Genomic DNA, 25846 nt, shown 5'->3' on the forward strand with positions numbered 1-25846 from the left:
GAGTGTAACAATCGAACAGGCTCTGAAAGACAACTTTGCAATAACCTTTTCAGCCCAGACACAGACTTCCTGAGTTACATGTGTGACTGGGTATCCGGGGTTACTATGCAAAAGATAAACATCAGATGATGCAATCATGCTTTAGATTACATGGAGGACACCTTATTGATACATTTTTATGAAATGTGATAAGTTCCCTTTATGTGGGTGTATAAGACTGACCATGTCAAATCAATGTGCAGAACATCTTTATGCATTATAATACATTATATATGCATATTAAAATGATTTTTTTCATCATGTATCATGTAATAAATCGCTGGTTTGACCAAAAATAAAACATTCCTGCTAGATTATTTTATCCACAAGCAGTTTCTCAATAGATTTTCCAGAAACCTTAAGTTTTATAGTGTTGTTGTGATGTTGCAATGTCAAATTTGGTACCGCTTTCTAATAAAGCATCCTTTATAAAAGTAAGTAAGTTGTAATGGCTTCATAAATGCTTAATAAATCACTTACTATGGCCTTACAGATCAGGTATAAACCATTTCCAAGAACAAGTGTTGGGTTATCAGATTGTAAAGGATACACTTAAGCTCAACACAATCACTGAACATTAGAAAAAAGAATAAGACGATAATAAAATAACTAAATTCATGTTTATTTATTTGAAACCAAGACGCACACCATACAGACTAACGCTTCTAGAGTAGGACAATCTAAGTAAGGCCCACAAAGAAATAAGACACATGGGACTGTATTCATTTAACCAATACTATAAATATATAGTTAGGAGCCGATGCTAAACAAATGACAAACAACATTATAGGATAAATGTGTTAATATGGGGGAAAAAAAGCACAAAACCAAATGTTAGTGAAAAACTGATAACAAAATAATTGGATTAAGATTCTCCAAAGAGTACATAGAGAAGTTAATATTAAAATGAACCAATTTCCCCCCAAAACACAACCAAGCATTAAGTGCTTATCCCATGTAAACACATCAGTTATAGTAGTATAATATATTGTAGGCCTAGTGTAATACTGACAATTTTTTTTTATTTTACTGCAGGGCTTCTACTACTTCCAACAGTGTATTTCTATCTCTGTATTTCTACTTGAAGTTAAATAAAGGATCTGAATGCTTCCATTACTCCAGCTTGGCTGCATTGTTACCTGGCCTCCTCTGAGTATCTGGATGGACCTTTGGGCTCCTGTCATTGGCTGTTCAGGAGGATGGGCCTCCAGTGTTGGCACACCCACAATGTTGCGTCAGCTACCCTAAATATATTAACCCTGAGCGGGTGCCGTCTCCCAAAGAAAGAACGGTTTCCTCGATGTTGGAGAGTCTCGGTTCAGCAGCCGAACAACTACATCCTGGAAGATTGCACACATCCAAGAGGTTGTGAAATTCAAGCTTTGCGGGAGGTCTGGAAGAAGAAAAAAAGAAGAGCACCGACATCACCGACCTCCAGGTCAGTTTAAAGAGAAATCCACAGAGCTCACTTGTGTGAAGCATTCACCTTTAAAACAAGTTTGAAACCATTTCAACGGAGCAAAAAGAAAAAGTAAACCTCAAGATGACCGACGTCTGAGCGAAGAGACACCGAGGAACTTCTTCCATCGTCGCCTCTGACAGAAGAAGAAGACAAAGAAAAAAAGATAAAGAAGAGCCAATATACCCTGAAAGCGCCAGCAGCAACGACAGCAACCATGGACTCAGGAAAGGTATTTTAAATTTGTGTTTGACTCATTGTTTCAATACATCAAACCTCTTTTAATCCAGTCAAACATGTTGGGCTGCTTTTTCAGCTCCTGGCTGTCAGTGAGTCTGGAGGAGTTCAGGGAGTTCACACTATTTTTAAGCATGAGGTTCCTCCACATGTGCCATGACGGAGAGTCAGCACCGGTGACGGAGCTTGTGTATAAGATATCTTTATTAATTAACAGCATTTCTTTGACCTCATAGTCTGTTTAAAAGCAGTGTTTGGCGGCCCACTCCTCAGTCTGGTCGTACAATACCGGACCCGGTTTAGCTACGTCATAGTGAGCGAGCGCTTTGTCACGTCCCGCGCCTTGCTCTCGTGGATTGTGGGGTACCCACTGTAGGTCTGTTTAAACAAGTTTGACAGGAGCTACTTTGAGTGTCCTATAAGACTGTGTACCAGAAATGTCTTCAAAATACATAAAAACATGTTACAAAAAAGTTTTACTTTAAAGGTACAGAAGCAAAAGCATTTGTGCACTTATATTCCCAATAATATTTGCAGTGTTAAGTATTACAGGACTGCAGATGCTCCTCATGATCACTTAATATGCAGATTATACTCTTGACTAATCAATAGATAGATAGATAGATAGATAGATAGATAGATAGATAGATAGATAGATATACTTTATTTATCCCAAGCTGGGAAATTATAGTGCAGCAGCAGCATTACACAAAGTGACAAGTGACAACAAAAAATAAAAATATACTATAAAGCAGACTATACATAATAAAATATCAAAAAAGCAATAGTAAATACGATAAAATAAAATATATTGTACAGATTTATATACAGAAAGTTGGCAGTGTTGATATACTCAATACTCAGTTGGTCTATAAAGAATGGTTAGACGGTGACACACAAAGTGTCACATTCGAGAAGCTGGGACCATCTAATATTTGGCACTAATATATTATTATTATCATTGCCGATGCATTAACATAAAAAAAAAGCATTTCTAAGTTGTACCTGGTGGAGCTTAAACTAATTCTAACTACCTAATGTACAGTTGGAAGATTAATTAGTAGTAACGTGTTTATGTTTTATAAATTCATATGTTTTGTCTCGCAGATAAAAGTTCAGCATTGCCTTCTGAAATTTAGAAGTATAAAGTAGCAGAAACAGGAAATACTGCGACATATACAGTGACTTTAACGTACGAGTACAGCTAAATTGGACGTTCATTCCACCACTGGAGGACACAGATTAAACATATCTAATCAGCCTTTAGTTTGGACCCTAAACACAATGTTGTGTCAAAGACGCATCAAAAGAGCCAGTCGGGGTCATTCTTCGCAGTTCGTGATCTAATCAACCACTAATCTAACCAGGTCCGATGGTTTAACTGGCAAGCCATCAGGTTAAGTTACTGATGCATGAAGTAAATATGACTTATATGGTGCTGTCTGCATCCTGGTGGAGCTTGTGGTAGCTGACGCATACATAGGCACAGAGCAGTGCAGCACGTACGCCAAAAACTTCCCCCTCCTCTTCCCTCTTCTGTTTTCTCATTGATGTAAGACCAGTTTTACCCAGTGGAGCAGCACAAGATGCCCCAGTCTGACACGGTGGTCAGAAAATATATCCCAAGCTATTTTGTTTGTTGTTTTCACTGTGCATGTGAGGACCTTCAGCTGGATGGGATGGTTGTGGACGTGATGGGAATGGTTCTGTCTAGTCCCAGTTTCCGCTGTGACACAAACACAGCAGATTTCTACAGGCGGTGAGAGCCCACTGAAGGGAATAGTCCAAGCCTCTGGTGTTAAAGCCTTGACCCTTTCCTTCCCAGACTGTTTGCTTCACTCCCTCTTTTGTGCTTTGTTGCTTCCGGTAGAGCTGAGCTGTTTTTGTGTCTGTGGTAACAGTAGTTTAGCCTGTGCTAATTAAAGCCTCGTGTTCAGGATTGTCATACCTGTCTTGGATTTAATGTTATGCCAAATTATGTGCGGCTGAAGTCATGGATGTAGAAATGTCAGCGAGTCACACAAAGTTACAGTGAAAAGTGAAGACTGGTAGAACTGGTTTGGTTTCTAGTGAAGTAACACAAGATCAGCCATATTAAAGCCATTACTGTGCTTGGATTAAAATATTACAGCGAGGCATTGTCCTGTCGATCTCACGAGGTAGGCTTGGTCCAGGTTTATGGTGGATTCACCTTCAGTGCAGCTGTATTGTAATTCTAATACAGTGCCTCTCCATCAGAACATGTCATGTTAATGACGTCTTAGGACATTGTCGAGTTTCACTCTCAACAACAGGAGACTTTGTTTTGGTTTTGAAAACTCACCTTGCTCCAACAAAGAATAAAAATGGTAATTGGGGTCAGGCATACAGTTGACCTGCTCTGTTTTGAACAAAAAAAGCCCCAAAACATTTCATTCCTGACAGCACAGTTATTTTCATTTGGAGTCCAGAGTCTCACATTGTACAGACTTAATTGCACAGGCTTAATTCCTCTCCATCCACTTCTTTTCAGTCATCTGCCAATTCCCGCCTTCCATAAGACAGTAGTAGTTAAGTCCAGTAGATTTACTTTCATGTGCATGACTAGCTCCCTTCACTATGTCTTATAGTGTAGCTGTCAGCCATGCTTTAATGAGGCTTAATGAGGCTTTGCTGAAAATGTTGGGATTAAGAGATCTAGGAGGGTTTTAATTGAAACGAACAAGCAAGTGAGAGCGCATGTTTAATTCACTTCCTTGAGAAAATGGACGGCTATGTGCACAATGCACCGATCCTCACGTATCCTTCACTGTACACAGAGACGAGACGGTTCATGCAAGGGTCCCAACGTGTCTCACAATTTAATAGGAAGTAGCTTGGTTTAATAAATAAGAACAAAACTGTGTGTTCAACCTCTAATTGTTCGGTCTCACCTCTATCAAATATTAATTTCTTTTCATTGACTGTGCTGCAGGATCAGTTTAAACGGTCCGTTGCTGCTTGATGTGACGTGATCTAAATAGTTGCAGTGCCTGCATGTAGTATTAATAAATTATTTAGGCTGCTTAGATGCAAGATTTGTGGGATTAATTGCATGCGATTATACTATTTTTCACCTGTGAACTACTTAAAAAATGCACTTTTTAAGCGGTTTTCTCCTCGATCTATCTTTCACACAGGCATCAAAAGCTGCTTGAATTGACATTATGGCTACAGAAATGTAACATACTGTAAATGCAGTGATCTGTATGAAAATAATTCAAATCCTATTGTTTGTATTAACCACACGAATGTCCCTAAACATAGAGCCTAACGGTAAACAAGTTTCAATCTGATCTGAAAGCGATCCACTGGAAAACTCACTGGCCCTGAGAGATAAAGCGTTAAAACACTCCTACTCTACTCATGTTTACTAGTGGCCTGTGCGACACACACAGATAAATAAGCGACCTCCTTAATGCCACTATTTAAGGCCGCTAGTTTTATCTTTTGCATGCTTGATTATTGAGTCAACCATGGAAAAAGATAAACCCTTCTCAGTGTACCTCCATTGTTGCTTGAATAAGGATTAATAATTATAAGTGCCAGGAGTCACGGACAGACATATCATGTCTAACACGGAAATACTCCGTGTTAGACATGATATGTCTGTTTTTAATACTTCAACAACAGGAAGAAATTTGTAAGTATCTGCTCACATGTTTTCTTAATTATGTTAATTAAATTAAAGCATGCTTTAGTGCATCTTAGGCCTAGATGAAATTAGTTTTTCTGACAGTCTAAACTGTGCTAATGCAGAAAATTACACAATCTTTGGCACACTAAGAACAAAACTAAGAAAAAACATTATTTGGAAACTGTCCCCACATCACAGATCAGGTGAGTAGGCGTTCAGAGAGAGGAGGAGGAGGAGTTGAGGTGCGGGGCTCATATTGGATTCCCCACAGCTGTGTAAACTGAGACTTTAGAGGTCACATGTGGAAGGACGTAATAGTAGCAGCATCACATCACCAAGAATCTGGCCTACTCTGGCAAGGAGGAAGTAAACTCAGCCAAATTACAGCCTGTTCTGGTAAAACAATTTAAAACATTCTGGTATAATTCGAAGGAAAATCTCTGTGGGTCACAGAGTAATGTGCCAAGACTTCCTAAGAATCAGAAACGGGACCAGGATTAGAAACTTACATAATGATAGGCAGAACTAAAACAGTCAGGGTTTATCAAGAAGAGAAATGTCTGTTTTTTTTTTCTTTCTTACTGATACCATTTTAAATAATACAGTATAATACAAGTAGTTGAAGCTACAACTCAAATCCATCTCAATCAGCTACAACAGCAAAATGTTCTAATAATGTCATATACAAGAATACATCAGCTACAATTGAGAACAAGCAGAGGTACAAGTACTTTCTGATAATGCTTCTGTACTTGAGTAATAGTTTGAATGCAGGCATTTTACCACTGTTGTATTGGTACTTTTACTCAAGTACTAGTGGTATAACATCATTTATTGTAGCTGTCAACAGCTAGAGTACAGTAGTCACCTCTAATAATCTTGTTTACATGTACATGTAGGTTACCTGTTTCACATTTGCTTTGAAGTCTTTGCAGCACTTTGGATTTTCTGGCAACATTATTTATTGCGGCCCTCATTTGGCTCCATTTTCTTGAAAGGTTTACCGCAACATTTTAATGCTTTGAAAAACTTACGTCAACCACCCTGTCAGATGACTTGAAGTTACTGTTTCCTGGTTTTGCTCTCTTGTGTGTTTATGCATTCCAGGGTGTATTTTTACTGATAGAAAAGTCACAGTGAGTGTGTACTTTAAGGGTTAGCAAGAGTTTGTTGAATCTCATAGATCAACTTTATTTGAAGAAGTTCGAGATAAGGAAATGGTGAAACGATTGTTTATATAAACAGTTCTAGTCGCAGATTATCCTTATTTGGAGACAACCACTCCTCTGTTTCCTGTTCTAATTATATTGAATTTCATGAATCCAGTGCCTATGGTTTGTCTACATGACTAATAAAAGAATAGCATTGTCGAGTGTGAGCTGGTGTGTACAGTTCATGTTTGCTTAGATCTCCACTTCCCGTACTGGTAGTTCTGGTGAACCTGTATTGTGTGCTTGATCGATGTGGGTATTGTCAATCCTGTTGGCTGCTGTCAGTGTTTAGTGTTACCCAATAAGAGCAGAGTCTGTGTTGCCAAGCAGCCAAGGCTACTATAAACAAGTGTTAATTGTATTCAGCAGTGATGACTAGACAGAAATTCTCCTTGCTGCCTAACCATGTCATTTGACTTTTCCCATGCAAAGAGGGCGCATTTGCATTTTATCGGCTTGAGCATGTAAATTCAGAGAAAGAATGGGAGGAGCAAAGGCTTGTTTACCCTAATGAGCCCCTTGAATTTCACATAATGCTGACACTCCTGGAAATGTTTCCAGATAGGTTGGGAAAAATGTGCCAGTTTCACCACTGTGCATTGATTCAATCTTGGAAGAAGAAAAGTTTGTTTTAAGGTGCAGGGTGGGAAATTAGCACCAACCACCAACCAAATGCTGGTGGGTTTTGGCAGCTGAGTTTGTCTGTATTGAAACAACCTTTTGCCAGTTGCAGTCAGAGTTTTTTTTCCATCACCAGTTGGATGGTAAAAATGTGAATAGATTTTAGGGAAATTTCTAAATATTTAACCTTTCTAGAGAAGTTGTCAGCTTTCAAAACACAACAGAGTGAATTCCTGCTAATCAGATTTACGGTTACTTGTAGATTAGTGTAGTACATGGGCCCTTGTGACTCTAGCTTAGCCATCATGTGTATGTAAACAAATACAAAAATGTAAATAAACCTAAAAGCTGAAGCTGCGTGTTCACTGAACATTATCACTCTGATCATAAAATATTTGTTTTGGGCGTGACTTCATTCTTTCCCCAGCGAGGAAGTCATGCATTATGTTGGTGCTTTTGTCTCTGTGTACGAGGAACAGTGTCAACTCACCTACTTTATTATTTTGACAGAGAGGAAGAAGGGAGGTTGGGCACATATCTGTGTGTGCTGAGTACATATTATAAATGTAACCTTACATGTGAACTGTTAAACATTTATCTACATTATTTAAGAAAGTCCCAAAACATTGTGATCCCTTTATGTTGGACTAAACATTGGTCTGTACAGAAAGTGTGTGTGGACTGACGCCAGGCTGAAGGAGGTCTACTTGTATGTAGGTTAAAGGTAAAGATGTCACAGAGGAGTGTTTGATTTAACTTGAACACACACTTTGAGCAGGTATTTGCAGCTGGATACAAACATACACATTTAGGCTAAAGGAGCAAATTATTCCAGCTGTTCCCTCAAGGCTAGGGCTGAGATTCAAAAGATCTCCAGGGATGACTTTTGCCAGAGAGGCAGACGGACAGGATTTCTCTGCTTACTTTAAACAGCTTCACTAAAATCTGGTGCTGTTTCTAACCAGCAGTGGAGTCGTGGCTTTACAGAGTGACATCAGTTCTCTTCGTTGGAAACGTGGCTCCTTTAAGAGCCCAGCCCACAATGCCGAGAAGTGTTTAGATTATCTGCCAAACAGTCCGCACGCTGCCATGGACTTGTCGACCCTCATCACTAAGAGTCCCTATTGGCCCAAAAATGTAGGCAGGTCTTTAAGTTTTTAGTCACGCTGGATTGGCTCCGTCCAAAAACACACAGGAGTTTCTCTTCTTCCAGCTCTCCTGCTCCTCTTAATCTCACAGGGGAGAAATTCTCGGGCTGCCTCTGTCACAAAGAATCCTGCAATTTAAAAGTTGCCTGCAGCACTTTGGTTACAGGGCGGCATGTACAATCCTTTCAGATTATTTCTAAGAACTGTCCTTTTTATGAAACCTGGTGGGGTCGGTTCTTGAGCTTTACGCTTAAATGAAAAATCCAGAGATTCAGCTTCAAGGCTGGAATCAGACCTGCTTGTCTCTACAGGAAGTACAGTATATTACAGTATGTAATCTCCACCTTTAGGGGATCTCTAACATCAAAACATTAACAAGGCATAGTTTGACAGCGCACGTCTGTCAGATGTGACTCAGACAGAAATCATGTTCACGGTCGAGGTAATATAAGTTTTACTCTTTCTATGTTCAGTCACATTTGCCTCCGAGCAAGGCATGTGAGCATCTTGTTTTGGTTTTACGGCCAACAGTTTTACCGTTTCAGTTCACTTTCATAGCATCTTTTCCAGCACTAGGCTGATAAACCCCACTGTTCACTACCTGCCCAACACCAAATACAGCTAGTGACTAGCTGGTGAACATACTGGAGCACCTAAAGACCAAGATATTTCCCTTTAGGAGTTAAAAGGCGAGTAAACATTTCCTAGGTGGTTCAAAAGACAACTGCAAATTAAATCTAACATAACTTTAGATTTGCTGCACGTGAAAATGACGAAATTATGTGTTTACTAAAGAAATTAACCATAGCCAAAGTTCCATATTAACTTTAAATACATGAAGTTGATTATTAGAAAAGATTATTACACTGTGTCTGGTGTGTCTGGCTCAGAGACACCAGGGTGAGAATGCTGTTAAGGTAGTGATATAATGTCTTGGAGAATCAGAGCTCTCAGGTACTCATGGTGTCCTTGGTCTAGAGGTTAAATTATCAAAAATAACTGAAAATAAGCATGACTCTAAGTTTCTTGTATTCTGAACATGTTTAATTTGGAGGTGAAGTCTTTTGTTGCCATAACATGAGGAACCCTATCTGGTATGAATCACATGGCTTACAGTGTAAGTCATATCTTCCAGTCAGGATGACTGATAGTGACTTAAATGATGGAAATAGTAAGCAACTCTTTGCTGTGTCTATCGCTCCAAATTTAATCTGAAGTACATGCAGAAACCTCTCGAGCTTGATAGACACACAGTTAGCATGGTTTATTAACTTTTTGGTATGAGGAAAATCTCTACTGATCTACTGGGCTCTACTGAGATCAAGCAACAAGGGAAGTCTGTAATAACACGGACGTGAGTGCAGACAATAACATCTAGACCTGGGTCTAAGCTACACTTGTTTTTTTCCTGAGTCTTGACAGTCAGATCTGTTGTCTGTCTCCAGTTTGAAGATATGTTTTTGCATCTCTTCCGCGTTCGCCTTGTTCTTATCACGTTAAGGCCAGTTGCTTTTTTTTACCAAGCATCCTCCAGCTACTTGAGGATATTCTAACAGCTCGCCATTATACTTCTTGGCCAGCCTAAACATTTTGTTCAGTCAAGAATTCAAGTTGGTCAAGTAGAAGTCCGACAGTGAATGCTTTGTTCAAAAAAAGTGTAAAATGGTAAACAGCAGGTCAAACTAGTCTCTTCACTGACAGTACTTCCTCTACTCTCTTTTTTGTCTTGCAGCAAATAACGTTTCCCTTGCTGATGAGTGTTGGATCAGCTGTGATCGGCTCCCTGCAGTTTGGCTACAACACAGGTGTCATCAATGCCCCTCAGAAGGTGAGTTTTGCATCTGCACATGTTCAAACAGAAAGGTTTCGGGGGCACAAACATGTAGCATGAGTTGGTTTGCAGTATATCACACAGTAGATCATTTGTCCTGCCCACCATATGCGAGAACCAGACAGAAAGTGAAGGAGGGGATTGGGTTAAGGGGTGAGATAATAATAGCCGCCAAGGCCATTGGTTTTACTGGACTCTGAATGATTCCTGTGTAAAGGAGTGTGTCTATGCCCAAAAATGGAACTGTGCTGGCGTTCAGCAGGCTGGGAACAGACAAACAAGGAAATTAAATGAAGGAAGTAGACAGTCACTTATCCCTGTAACAATGCAGAGTATTAAATTATGTTTCCATGCCCCCCTCTAGGCTAAACCTACAGTAAGTTTCAATAACGGACAGGTACAGTAAAGAAACTAATTTCCTGTGTGTAAATATCTTGTGTTTGCGAGTCGAGTTTATGTCGGCCTGAACACACCCTGTGGCTACACAGCTGTCTGTTCACAGGTTACAGGTGTGTCACCAAACAGGTCTGGGCTCTGCTTCTTCTTCTTGTTCTCTACCCTTGAGTCCATCGTGTGCTCGAGACTGACTGTGATCTACAGTCACAGCTGTTTGAGATGTTCTCCCTGTGAGGGCAGACTTCCATCTGAACTGCTCGTCCACTATCATCACACTGTCAAAGCCACGCTGGGCTTCGATGTGAAGGAGGCTTTGTAAATGAGAGCAGCTTCCATCGTTTGACAGGATAACATGCTCTGATTTTGTTCATTAAGAGAAAAAAAGTTGAAATAGACATGAAGTTGGAGGGAGGGAGATGTGATCGCTTTCATTTCTTCTTGAGGCAGAAATAGAAGATGAAGTGGGCCACGGATGTTAAAGGGAATTTTATGTCTCAACACGAACTTACGCAATCAAGCAATCAACATGGATTGTGCGAGGGAACGTTTTATTGTTCTGTCAACTGGTTGTAAATATAACAGTTGCAGTTTGTCTAATAATAAATGAATTAATCTTCCAAAAGTTTACTTGACTAATCAATCATTAAAATTTGGGAAAATAAGAATCCAGAATTTTCTTCTACAGTGACCTAAAGTGGAGAAAACCAGCAAACCCTGATATTTCAGAAGCTTGGACATGAGATTGTTTGGCATCTCTGTTAAAAAAAATACTTGAATAACTAACTGATTTTCCAAAATTGCTTAAAACTAATCAAGACTTAATGTATTTTATTATATTTAATCCAGTATTTGGCCTCTTCCATACTACGGTTTTCAGAGTAGGAAAGTTTTGCCTCCACCAGCACGTGTTCGGCTTCATAGAGTGCCTTGTGAGTGCTTGTTTGAGGGGCCAAGGTGGTGAATATGTGGCCTGTCACACACTGGACTAGTATGAACCTGCCCTCTTGGCTCTTTATCCCCCTTCCCAATACCCTCCAGAGGTCTTATGCACACAAACTGCACAGTGTGCAAGCAGTTCACAAGCATGCAGAAAAGCAGTTACCCAACACCTAATCCTTGATTAGCTAATGGCCACTAATCTAAGGCTATAATTTTACACATACAACTTTTATATAGCAACGGCACTTCAGAATATCACCAGCACCGCCCCCCACCCCCGTGCTCCTGTGTGTGATAAAGGCTGCAGCGATGGTAGTGCTGCCAGTGACGTAGGTGTCTGATTAGATACGCTCTTTCAAGGGCCTCCTGTCGTCCCCCTGCTGCACGTTTGTTCAGGCAAATAATATCCTTGTTTGGAATTTTAATCGAGGGGCCATCTGAGTTTAATTTTGAAAACATTTTTGGTGATAAAGGTTAAGACAGGTTACAGCACTTTTCTGAAGTCAATTTTATCTTGATTTCATTCCTTGACTGCCAACTACGAAGTTGCTCCTTTTGAAGCAAAACTGCACATTGCTTCCTCTGTTTAGTCAAAGAAAGTAAAGACCTCTCAAAAAACAAACAAACAAACATTGTTCATTGTGTGTTCAAGACAATTAAATGTTGAAGAAAGATTATGTCACTTGTCTTGATTATGTCTTGTTTTATTTGTACGCTGTGGGCGCTGAACGCCGTATTCACCTTGACAATCCGGCAGCCAGCCAGCTCCAACAACATACGCTGACAGCATGAATAGACAGCTTGTTTCATTGTGTGGTTATGGCCAGCTGGTGGCTGCGACTACTGAGAGTAAGCCAGGGGAGAGAGAGCACAAAATGATTATGTAACTTCTTCAGATCGGCCAATTAAGCGAGTGAAAGTGGCGCTATTGTCTTTTCTGTGTAAGGTGAAATATATATTTTCCTACTTCCTGTGAGATCCGTGTCAAACTGACACACGCTGACGAATCTACAGGAAGTTTAGATCTGCAGCTCCACTTGGCTAGTTTATTTAGCTCATTGTCTGGCAACTTTTTTGTTTTGGTTCACTGTCACAACTCTAATGACGTTGTTTTTCGACCACAGCTGCTTTCAGAGAAACAGCTCTACAGACCAGATATACACTTCCTGCTCAGCACCAAACCACAGACAGTGTTAGCGAGATGCTGGTGAGCAAAGTGGAGCATTTAGCAGCTCTAAAGATAAATGTAGCCTCTAAGCTGTATCTGGATGTTGCTGCTAGACCACGTTTTCATTTCAATGTTCCACATGCTGCAGAGATGTAGCATAATCTAAATCTAAAATAATCAGATTTCAGAAACTGATCACATGTTTACTGTATGTTAACAACATAAACATAAGTCCAGTATTTCCCTCCAGAAATTTTAAGCACCCTTAAAATGAAAACAACATTTAAACGTTGGACACGATGTGATGAAGGTCAGGGTACAGTGTTATATCACTAAACAAGGTCTTGTGAGTGAAATTTGCCTTTAGAGCGTCATAGTGTCACCCTATATGTGTCCCTCCAGCATAGGAAAGCCCTTATCACATGATAGCCTTACTATTCATAACTGGCTCATTAGGAAACTGCTGAGTATTTATTCCACAGGCACATCATCGTAGCTCTAGTACATTAAGCGCTCTTCTACTAGGTTAACTGCCAAGTGGTTCAAAACAAACGCAGGTGATGTTACACTATCGCAGAAGCACATGACAGAGCTGGACTTAACATGCTGGGAAGGGAGGGGATGGGACATAGAAGTCAGAGTTGTAAGATGTTTCAGACAGGGTGGTGACCTTTCTGAATCATATGAGAAGTGTCAGCATGACGCACGCATTAGTAGACTCAGGCACTTCTACTTAAACCCCTGTCACTAGTTCGACTGGGCGTGTTTGTCAACATTGTCGTCTGTGGCGAGGAAGGAGGGGGAGGGTGTGTTGGAGCAGAAATCTGACACTTAACCATGTCTGGTAAATTTCCTGTTTGCCAGCAAATGGTGACAATTACACATTGCTGCCACCAGCTGGTCAGACATTAACAGCTCAAACGTCATTCTGCAACAGCCCGAACACGAGGACTGAACATAGATCTGATTACAAAGAGCTTATACAACTAAGATGACACTGAAATAACCACCATGTCTATAATTAATTCTGTTTTTGTTTTTTTTGTTTTTATTATGCAATATGATAAAACACAAAGATATTTACTTTATTTAGTTATTATTATTTATTTATTTGTATGAATAATAATATGTAATATTTATTTGAACATTTGCCTCTCCCCCTTATGACAGATTATTGAGGATTTCATCAACGACACGTATGCAGAGCGCTACCATGAGCCAATCACCAAGAGCTCCCGCACAGCCATCTGGTCCATCGCTGTCGCCATCTTTTCCGTCGGTGGCATTTTTGGATCCTTTTCGGTTGGACTTTTTGTCAACCGCTTTGGAAGGTAAAACATTTAGCTCTAACTTGTAGCTATGTTAAATATAATGATTCTAAAATGTTAACTTTGACACTAACTATGTGTTTTGCAGTCAACACTTTAGACTAGCAGCAGGATAAGTTAATAATAAAGTAACTGCACACACAGTTTAACTAAAAAACAGTGGATTTTGTGTTGAGTTACTCTTGAGTTACATTGAACTCCACATACTGTAGAACACTATCCTCAGCTTTACATGATCAGAAAAAGATGATAACAAAGTTAATAGCAGAAATCTGTAAATCTCATTCTCAGATAGCATATCCTGTCTGCATTTAATTTACTAAATATAACTTTTTTTTGTTCGCTGTCACCTACAGGAGGAACTCTATGCTCATGGCTAACATCCTGGCCTTTATCGCAGCCATCCTGATGGGCTTTTCAAAGATGGCGAGCTCTTGGGAAATGCTGATCGCTGGCCGTTTTGTGGTAGGCCTCTACTCCGGTCTCTCCACAGGCTTTGTGCCAATGTACGTGGGTGAGGTCTCTCCAACTGCCCTACGAGGAGCCCTGGGCACCCTCCACCAGCTGGGCATTGTTCTCGGCATCCTCATTGCACAGGTTGGTGGATAGTAATTGTTCCTGTAGCTTTACTTCAATACTGTAACAAAGAAAGTCTACTGATTATCCTGCGAGGTAACAATTGAGACATTTGACATGTGTATGGTCTGATTTCAGATCTTTGGAATGGAATCAGTCATGGGCAACCGTAGCTTGTGGCCACTCCTCTTGGGCTTCACCTTCATTCCTGCAGTAATCCAGTGCATCCTGTTGCCACTGTGCCCCAAGAGCCCCCGTTTCCTGCTCATCAACAAAAATGAAGAGAGCAAGGCCAAGAGTGGTGAGTTCACACGAACATTTACTGTTTTTAGTTGTGTAAAAACAATGGTGATTTCATATTTTCATGCAATTGTGTTCCTTAAATTCCAAGTGTTATCATGGTAAAAGGAAACAAAAACAACATAGACAAATGAGGCTGAAGTGGGCTAAAGAAAAAGTGCAGCTTGGAGATTTAATTTGCTCTTTCACTGCTCGTTTCAGTGTTGAAGAAGCTCAGAGGCACCACAGACGTGAGCGCTGACATGCAGGAGATGAAGGAGGAGAGCCGACAAATGATGAGGGAGAAGAAGGTGACCATCCTGGGGCTGTTCCGCTCGCCTCTCTACCGTCAGCCCCTCTTAATTGCTGTCATCCTGCAGCTCTCCCAGCAGCTGTCTGGCATCAACGCTGTGAGTGTCCACCAGGCTTAGACATTACCACGTTGTTCACTCTGAGGACTGTCATTGTCATTCTGAAGAAAAGACACAAAAAAAACAAAGAGAAACTTTTTTCCTGACATGTTATTTCACACTAGAGTGACATCAGGAATAGAAAAAAATAACCAGAAGACACCTGAACAATTGAACTTAAAGAAAGGAGACATGCTCGTGTTTAATCTTTGTGTTTGTCGTACTTCTTAGGTATTCTACTACTCCACTCGTATCTTTGAGAAAGCTGGAGTCGAGCAGCCTGTCTATGCCACTATTGGAGCTGGTGTAGTCAACACAGCTTTCACTGTGGTGTCGGTGAGTACAGTATAAAGTTTTTTTACATTTTTAAGTCATTATTTTAAAAAAGAAACATGAAGTTATAGAAATATTTTCTCACAGAAATATTTAATTTGGAGTAGCTAACTGATCTGATTCTTCACTTTTTGGTTTTTGGTGTAGCTGTTTGTGGTAGAACGTGCAGGACGTAGGTCTCTCCACCTGCTGGGACTGCTCGGAATGGCTGGATCCGCTGTCCTAATGACTATTGCCTTGGCTCTGCTGGTAGGTTTCTCTTAAAGTCTTGAAACAAGACAAGACAAGTCAAATACTGAGTGAGCACCAGTAACTTACTTCCTCCTTGTCTTCTGTTCTTGTAGGAACAATATAAATGGATGTCATACTTGAGCATCGTGGCCATTTTCGCCTTTGTTGCGTTCTTTGAGATCGGACCGGGACCCATCCCCTGGTTCATCGTGGCTGAGTTGTTCTCTCAGGGACCCAGGCCTTCAGCCATTGCTGTAGCTGGTTTCTCCAACTGGACTGCTAACTTCATTGTGGGAATGGGCTTCCAGTACATAGAGGTGAGAAGGATCAAGGATTTGTGAGCTAATGCTTTCTTGTCGCTATAAGTCTTTCTTGGGAGGTTGCCCAGAACTATGTGATTTTGTGCTGATTAAAGGGAAAAGACTCTTTTAGTGAGGATTTTGTTGGATTTATAAGCAATTGTTGATTTTCAGAAGATTATCTTTAAAATAATGGCTGCGTTTACAGCCAAGTAAAGACTATCACATTTTGATTAAGCGTGTCAAGACTAATAATAATTTCCCCATCTCATCTCTCTTCACAGGAGCTTTGCGGTCCCTACGTGTTCATCATCTTCACTGTCCTATTGCTGATGTTCTTCATTTTCACGTACTTCAGAGTGCCAGAGACCAAGGGCCGGACGTTTGACGAGATCTCTGCTGGTTTCCGTCAGACAGGTGCCACCGGAGGTGAAAAGCACTCACCGGAGGAGCTTAACAGCCTGGGAGCTGATTCTCAGCTCTGAGGTTTTTTTGAATTTCTAACAAACTCTTTCTCAGACCCGAAGAAGGAATGAGAAGGGTCTACTAACTTGAAGTAGACTGATCAGTTGGTAGAATAATTTTCACACTGTCACCACATTTCGGGCGTTATTACCGAACACAAGAGCCCTGTGTGATTATTATTTTTTTTTTATTTTTTATTTTTCCCAACATGACGTTTTCTGCTGCCCTTCCCATGTCATGCAAAGAAACATGTGGGCACTATGTCGCCTGGTGGATGTGGAGAGGGGAGTTGAGGATAGATGGGGAAGCTTTTTAATATTTTAAAGATATTTTAAAGATATTTTAAAGAAGGAAAAAGAGTGTGTGCATCAGTCAACCAACCTTTTTTAAACTTTTTTTCACTGAATATATTACTGATATGTGCTTATGCTCTGTCCTTTTTATCCCATTACAGTTACTTTATTATGTGAAGAGCGCTGCAGGTGTAGTTCACTGTGCGGAGTACTTGTTTTTATCATACTGTAAAGCTGTATCACTGTAGACTCTATCACTGTAGATGCTGCGCAGCTCGAATTTATCTCTCCCCACCAGATGGTGCACTGCCCTTTTAAAAAAGGTCCCAATGCTCCACTGATAAGGAATAAATTATTTTTACCTTTTTAAGTTACTGACTACACAAATATGTTGGTGTATTACTGTGAGGATGCACCTATAAAAGTGTAATGCTCCAAATAATATGAATTGTTGTTACATACTTACTCATGCTGGACAATATTTTTTATTGTTAGTCAAGATGTCATTTTTTATCATCAGTTTTATTATCTTGCAGACAAGACAAAGAAATGTATTTTAACACAATTTTTACAATTGATATTAAAGATATTTGACATCAGCACAGATGACTACCAGAGCACTGAACCTGGCAGTGAATTCTTGAATAAATCATTTGCCCATTTTACTCTGACATAAGTATGCACTCACAATCAGAAGCCTCGAAAGCCAAAAAAAATGTTTTCACAAAACCAGAACAGTTGTGAGTTAAAGTGCCCACCTAAAAAAAACTCCTTTTCCTTCAGTCTTTAGCTATAACACTTTGGAGCAGTTTCAGGACTGAAAGCTTCTGTCAGCGGACAATCCTCACAAATATTTTTGAGTTGAGATTACCTTCCAAAGAATCTGGTGAATTGGCTTGAAAGCTGTCTGGATGATATCTGGATGGCTCCTCTGGGATGACAAAGAATCTTCCAAAAAAAATAAAAATAAAAATAGTGATGAATTAATAGGGACCAAAATAAATGTCAGCCTTATGGAAAGTTTTCATCATCCTGTTAAGTACTTGTCATCCATCTTGGGTCAAACTCCCTGTGTTCCTTGCACTCCGTAATAGTCATTATGTCTTCTTGGAGGCGGACACATATTGATATGGTACAAGGTTTTTTTGCCTTGTGTGCTGAATTCTGCAGTATTGTTCTTTCTCTCTGTCTCCCTCTATTTTGGTTGTGTACTATACTGTATACAGTTGGTGGTGAAAGATATATAGTCTGCTGTCTGTGACTGCTGTATCACTCGTTGACCCTTTCTTCTTTTTAAATGCCTTTCGTTTGAGGAAAATCTTTTTAGCTGCACTTTATTATTCACAGTAATGTGTCTTTGTTACTGAAACAAAAACTTTGTATCAGTTTTGCTTTTACTCACAGTGTGGAATCTTTGTTACGGAAGAGAGACTGAAGTACTGCTGACAGATTACTTGATGTTTTTTCGAAAATGAGTGGAATTGTATCATTTTTTCATATCTATTATGGCCTGATGTTGTATGTGTACGTGCTCCATACAGGCCAGTTTTGAGTCAATATAGTAATATTCATTCATCCAAACACAGCCCAGAAGTCAAATTCCATTTGAATCATTCCATAATCGGTTGTCAGTTATTGTAAATAGTAAATTTTTATAGTTTTTAGTCATTGGATGGGTGACCCATCCTAGAAAGCACTGTAACATCCACTCTCTGTGCCTTTCACCTATTATCACCAGCGATATTATCTAATGCCTCCAATCCTCACACAGACTGATGTCTGTTGCAAATATAAAAGCTGTATTTTATGTACATAGATTCACAATTCTGCTTGGGCATTTAATTTTTAATGTAGACTTTGAAATCGTATGGCACAGGTCGGTGGCCTAGACACATGATGTAAATATGAAACACACTACAGTCTCACCCACTCCAAATTTATAAAATATTTAACTTTTTTCGATAGACAAATGAATGATTAGCACTGTAGTCATGTACATCTCTATGCGTTTAGCGTTCGTACTTCTGTTCCCTTTTGATCTTACATCTGAAGATATCTTGTGGCCTAATATTACTAAAATGATTTGAATTCAGATTTTACATGTAAGAATTGTGTTAATGAGACGCAGTAGTGTTTTCATTTTAGTGCACAGAGCATATTCTAATGTTTGTAATAAAAAAAAATACATCTGTGTGTATGGATCTGTGTTGGAATGTGAACCCTCTTTTGGGGAAATTTAAATTGTGATGGATGCTGTCCTGAATGGCTTTTGAGTCTTGTATATGTGGTTTAATGGCTGAATAAAAGAATTCCTACATACAGATCTAAAGTGTTCTGGACTCACTGTTGCTTTTATTAAACCTGCAATAACAGTTTTTTTTTTTTAGCCACTTGGGGGCAGCACAACAACTTCAACTTCCATCAATCCAACCTTAGCCAGCCCCAGCTGGCACTGGGTGAAAGGCGTTGTACACCCTGGACAAGTTTCCAATTCATCACAGGGCTACAACTTCAACTTATAAAGCTGATGCGGTGAACATGTTATAAAACCGTCCCTTATTTACACATCCAGCAAGTATAGTGGGCATGTAGAAATTATGCCACTGAGAGCAGTGAGACTGAAACTGTAAAGTTACCGTAAAACCAACTAGATTGGATGTAGTCATTTGATCTGTTGCTGATATAAAGTGTTGATGATTGCAGCTTTAACTGCACAGGATTGGAAGTTCATTCATGACCTTCAGAACCAGCATGACTAAGATGATATGACACAAAATAACACATGCTAAAAGGTCCATATACCAGGTCTTCAGAGCTTTCAGTCACAACTTTCAATCTTTATTGCACTAATAGAGACATCTCAGGGGACATCATCTGCGCAATTTCAATCATGTATTAAATTGTCATGTATAAACTCAGACATCTTCATTAACTGAAGATGATGCAGAGCTTTGAAAAGCCATTAAGTGGACTGACCAGCAGACACAAAGACACGTTTTGGATTAAAAAAAAAAACAGAGCAAAATATTTTGTTTGATGTAAAAAGTAGGTTGCATTATTCTTTAATCTTCTTTATTAAAAATATCATAAAAACTAAAACCTTAGAGATAATTTATAGAAACCAGACAGACATAATTATCCTACCCGGCAGTCATCAGAGGGTTATTTCCTGTTGCCTCAGTGCAGTGACAGTCCATTATCAAGAAAGTAATGCAACATGCTTTAACAAAAAGTCATTTTATTTATTTGTTTTACACAAGCACAAGTCTGAAACATGACGTGACTTTTTGTTTTTGCTCTTCTTGAAGTGACTATGGATGTAGAGAGCTAACCATCACACTTTTATTTGTGATCTAGTGATTGAGTGGCAAAAGGAATAAAATTATTATATAGAACTATCATATGCATTACACAGGTTTGATGTGGGTTGTTGTCTTGTCTTGTGGTTATGCCATATATATGTATATTATTATTATATTGTATATTATTGATATTATATTGATAAAAATAAGACGAAATATAAACTGAATTTGGCTCTAAATGAGAACAACAGAACATACAACAAGCTGAACTGAACATCTGACCAACCTAAAAAACACACAGGATTAAAGATGCCCAGAATAACTACAAATAAACACTAGACACAGAGATTCCTATATCACTTAATATTAATAAAATAACTTTAAATTTCAACATAGTGTCATCTCCTTAAACACCCTCTTGTTGTGACCAAAGTGAACATAAACCAAAAAGAGATCAAATGAAAGTTAGAATATGACTGTGAGTGGAGAAAACGAGAAAATAAACCTGGAATTTATTTGAGTTTATTGCTTTTTCAGTAGCAAGCATTTGCCAGTGAGTAATTAGACGGCTCCTCTAGAAATACTGTATGACCCGACCTGAATCTACAATTTATTATTTATGCAAGCAACAAAATACCTCACATTTTCCTTCAGTTATGAATACTGGTTTAATATGGCAGCTGTCTTCAAAGGGGCACAAACATTATATAACGTGTTTTATTGAACCACATCAGTGCAGAATACTGTAGGTGCATGACAACAGTAAGGTCAGTTAAAAGTGAAATTAGCTCATGTTAACCTTCATGGATGACCTCCAGATGAATGAGATTAGGGTTATCAAGGCAAGCGACATGCTTCACTTCATCCATGCCCTCCAGCTGCCTTTAAAGGACACAAGTATCACCTCTCTTTTATGTCTTTTCATAGACATCTGTTAAATCTTGAGCGCCAGAATCAATTTTTTTTAAACTGATCTGATGCTCTCGTTGTCTCTCTCTCTTTTAGAAGCAGCAGCCATACAAGTGCCAACATTAGAGTGCAATAATTACCCATCATCTCTGACCTTTGAGGTTTAAACTGTTAAAACAAAAAAACACTTTTACAGCTTAGAACAAATAATTAAAATACATTCCTGGTCCATTATTGTGAATTTTAAACAATGCTCAAGGTCGCTGGAGCAATATACTGTCTAATGAGATACAGGAGAGGCCCAGGCAAATACATGGATTTGAATATGTTTGATCATGTCCTGGCACATGAGTGTTTGTAGTCTAGACAGATAGTGAGACAGCCAGAACTTCCAGGGAGGAACAAAGAGGGTATGCCTTCTACAGTGGGACTACAGGCGCAGGTTCCATATCTTCCTCCACTGTTATGATACATAGAAATCCTCTCTCTGTCCTTGATGGATAGGATCAGCCAGGTTCAAAGGCATGTTTATAACTGTGACTTTGCCTCATGTCATGCCATTACTGATTTCAGCAAAGGGAAGGGATGAAAATCCTCAGAGGGGGAAAAAATACGTTGTACACAAGGTTAACCGAACCCTATTAAAAAGAAGTTTGCACAATTTCCATGGATTACCTTGGATTCATGCATGTGAATACTGATGCCTCTGTGACTGTTACAATAAAACATATTCTCTTTGTGTGCTGCTTGATAGAAATGTATGCCTGTTTGGACTGCTCAAAACATCATTGCCACTTGCCACTGCCATGAACCCAGTCCAGCCAAAAACTATCATAAGGTTTGAACACTTTTAAACAACTGAGATGTGGATTATGTAACAGAGTTGCGAATCAATACCGAGCAGCTGCAGCTGATATTTTATACATTCAGTTTCAGGTCTAAGTATCAACCCACAGCATCCACAAGCCACATATTTAAAGCTGTGGATGAGGAACATTTAACTGATGATGTAAATGAGACAAAGATTAAATCAACACATGAATATTGATGAGATGAGGAAGTCTCTCTGTTACAGTACAGCCGGATAAAAGATACATAAAACACTCAGGGTGTGGGTGATGTCCCTGTAGAGCAGCATGTATAACCTCTCCGTCATCCCACTGTGTATGAGAAGAGGCAAGAGCCTTTACGAGTGGGTGGTGCTGCTCGAAAATGTACAGAAACTTGGATGTGACCAGAGCGTGATCATCAGCAAACAACTTTCTGTCTATTTGGCTTCGAGCAGGATGTTTGACCCTTATTTGCCCTAGGGAAACTGCTCAGCAGCCAATACTAATAGACTGGTGGTTTAACAGGAGGATGAACATCAAACAGGTCGATCTGACAGGTGAATGTGTACTTGGCAAAGCTTCCCTGTAGAAATAAATGTCAGTGTGAGAGCGAAGATGGGCAAAAGAAAGAGGTGTAAGTGAAAAAAAGTGCAATAAAGTTGATGACAGCATCAGACACAGAAGTATGACTGATTTGTGCATTGAAATGTTTTGAGCTGCTTTGGAGTCAGACCTCAGACCAGAATTATTTTCCTCTTTAAGCATTGGCTTCCAGTGTTTTGTTCACCAAAACTTTCATAAATTACATGAAACATGCAAAAACCTTTGAGAACACCCCAATTCTCTGAAATCATTTTTTTTTCCATTTCCACTGACATCTCATACTTATCACAGAAACAGGATATTTCCTGTTTTCTAGTGTCTCATGTTGTGTCACAATACTTGCTACAAATGTCTTTTATCACATCTCTTGTTACCGGAGGTAAATTTCAGATATCAGAAAAAGACTGAAGATAAACCATCATTTTGTCTCACAGAGGTTACACAAAAGTTTTGGTGAACAACACACTTGGCCATTCTTTCTTTAGGATTTCATCTTTTATTTATTTTTTTGTTTATTTTTACAAGATCTGAAGCCAAATCTTCCAAGCTGTGCTCAGTTTCCTCTGTGCATTGCTTTTTGGAATAGTGCTCCTTAACAGCACTGAAAACCTGCTAGGAATTAGTATGTAGAATGGATTTGGGACATGTGGTGTGTCTGCTGGCTGTTTCCATGTTATTATTGTGTAAATTAAATATTGTGCCCACACTGCAAATTAAATTAATGACTCAATCAATGAAATGATTGTTTGATTCAAACTTGCAGCCATTTGCTGCATGCGACACCTGCCCCTCTCTCTCTTCGCTGAATTTTCACATAATTCTTCAGCTGTAATTATAATCAAGATTCGAAAGCCCCAAAATGTATCTTTAAAAAAGTATGTAATCCTTATTTACACTAGAACTAAAAATATCAAGCAAAAAAAAAAAAACAGTTCCTGTGAAGCAATTTTCTTCTTTTTGAACTCTCACCAACCTTCATGAAATAATTACTCTGCTGCAGTGCTCTAAACTAGGACATGTTTGACACAATTTCACAACTCCAAGTTCCAAATTGTAATACTTTAGCAGATTAATGATAATTCTCCTCCGTATATGCAGGTTTTGAGCTGTGACACGCTACAGCACGAAGAGGATTTAAAAATGGCATTAATGGTGCCGTGATGCTTAGCTGTCTCTTGGTTCTGCCTCGTCTGTGACGGCCGTGTGCACATCTTCTTTTTCTCCGGAGCCTTTTAAAAAGTCACTGATGTCTGTTTCACAGATTGTTTTCCTAACCTGTAATGGCACTGCCAATCCTCCAGACAGTCAATGAAAGCGTGGAGGAGAGAGTTACATGGTGAATTAAGACACTGGAGGGAACAGTGTGTTTCACAGTAAGAACAAACATCATGTTTAATTTACAGTGTATATATTAATTACATGAGAGGTCCCTGTGCAAATGATTTACATGAATAGTTTCTGAGTAGATACTCATGTAGAGACACAATTGTAGAGTTTTCTATAGAGAAAATGTGTAAAAGCTGAAGTGAATGAATATTTATGAGTCTGAAGAACTTTACACAGAGATTCAAGTGTCCTGATTTCAGCAACAGAAAGAGGAAAGTGTATAGCAATCAACTTGTTTCAGTCGAAAATGAGTTAGTTTGCTGCCATCTATTGGATTGAGCATACTGTGCATGAGCACAACTCTGGGAACCAGATACTGATTTACTTACACAACTTAGATACTTGGTCTACTCAGATACTCAGTCTTGGGCAACTGGACTTGTTTGTAGATCTGTGAAGACATTTCGCCTCTCATCCAAGAAGCTTCTTAAGTTCTGGGTGACCTGGAGAAAGATGATCTGGATGAGATGATTGCCCACACTTGTTTTTTTTACATGAAGATGAGTGTAATCATCACAAGAAGCACAACTAATGGCTTTGTTATAATTCTTTGGCTCTGGTTGGAGCTGTTCTATATATTTAGACAAAAATAACTTCAGCAGAGGTATATTATCTTGGATTCAGCTAAAAACCTTACATTTATAACAGAAAGCTTTGTTACCAAACAGAGCTGCATTATGGGAATTGAAGGACCATGTTTTTGCAGCTTCTTTAAATTTTTACCATTCTCTTTTAATCTGTGACTAACAAAACCTCTAGTTTTAAGGAAGTTCAACACTGAATCACTAGAGTAGACAATGTAACAGTATTTATAGGAAAAATATATGGTTTGGGGAGGACTTTACTCAAAGAATTGTGAGTATAAATACTTTAATACTTTGTTATGACAGATTTTCTTTAAACATGACAGACATGATATGTAATCTACTTTGTGTCTTCTAAGCTACAACAGGTTGGGATAGAAAAGGTGCAAGCTGAGGTACTCCATTGGTCAACATTAAAGAATTGTATGAATTAAATGTAGGATGTATTTTTCACTTTAATCTTAAAATTAGAGTAAATACACTCGGCATTCATCACACAGTGGACAAAACCTGTTCTAAATTCTCCCGTCTGATAGGCGCTACAGAGCACTGAATGCCAAAACAAACACACACAAGAACAGTTACTTCCAACTGGCCTTCACACTGATGAACGATTAAATTATAGTCATATTGTGTCAATGATGCCATAACACTAAAACATATAAACAGTAATATATAAAAATATCTGTTTTTGCAAATTAACTCTTAATATGTTACTTTATATTAAGTAATCTATTACATTTATTATTACATTAATCACTCATCTATTCCCTGCACAATATGTGTTTGTTTACAGAAACACTTGACTTCTATAAAGATGTTTTGTTTGTCATTGTTGCATTTCATATATGTATAGATACAAAGATTTTCACATACTTTTATGTAGAGACTAGTTCTATGTTTTTTTTTTTGTCTTTGTTCAGCTTGACCTCGTTTCTGTTTTAATTTTTCTGTCCGTAAGTACATCGAGTAATTTTAAAAGCCGAAGTAAAAATCCTTGTATTTGTACGCAAATCTGGCCAGTAAAGCTGATTCTGATTCAGAATGAGGCTCATTTGTATTCTGATGTTTGATACTTTACTGATGAACTAGAACTAAACTGGTTCATAATAACAACAGTGGAAACAAAGGTAGAATAAGTGAAACATCATCAGCATACAGACAGATAAGACGCTGTGTTGTCTTTGTATGTCGTGTAATAACTGGTGTTACTGGTGGATCGCGTTCTGGCTGAGTGAACTGTTCCACTGACAAACCAACTAGATGAGGGAATAGAAGTCAGCCCTTCTTCCATGTGCCTCGTGTTATTCTAAT

The 25846-nt window shown here is 38.9% G+C and overlaps 1 protein-coding gene across 1 annotated transcript; it reads left to right on the plus strand.

Annotated features, from left to right (window-relative positions):
- The first annotated feature begins 1263 nt into the window (after positions 1-1263).
- Positions 1264-19247, plus strand: slc2a1b (solute carrier family 2 member 1b). The gene is made up of 10 exons (XM_010742293.3): positions 1264-1730; positions 10103-10198; positions 13875-14035; positions 14389-14629; positions 14747-14909; positions 15110-15297; positions 15529-15633; positions 15778-15879; positions 15975-16178; positions 16445-19247. The coding sequence occupies exons 1-10, from the start codon at positions 1716-1718 to the stop codon at positions 16643-16645; spliced, it is 1476 nt and encodes a 491-aa protein (XP_010740595.1). The 5' UTR covers positions 1264-1715; the 3' UTR covers positions 16646-19247.
- The last annotated feature ends 6599 nt before the right edge of the window (positions 19248-25846 follow it).

Source organism: Larimichthys crocea, chromosome VI (assembly GCF_000972845.2).
Source record: "Larimichthys crocea isolate SSNF chromosome VI, L_crocea_2.0, whole genome shotgun sequence".
Lineage (NCBI taxonomy): Eukaryota > Metazoa > Chordata > Actinopteri > Sciaenidae > Larimichthys > Larimichthys crocea.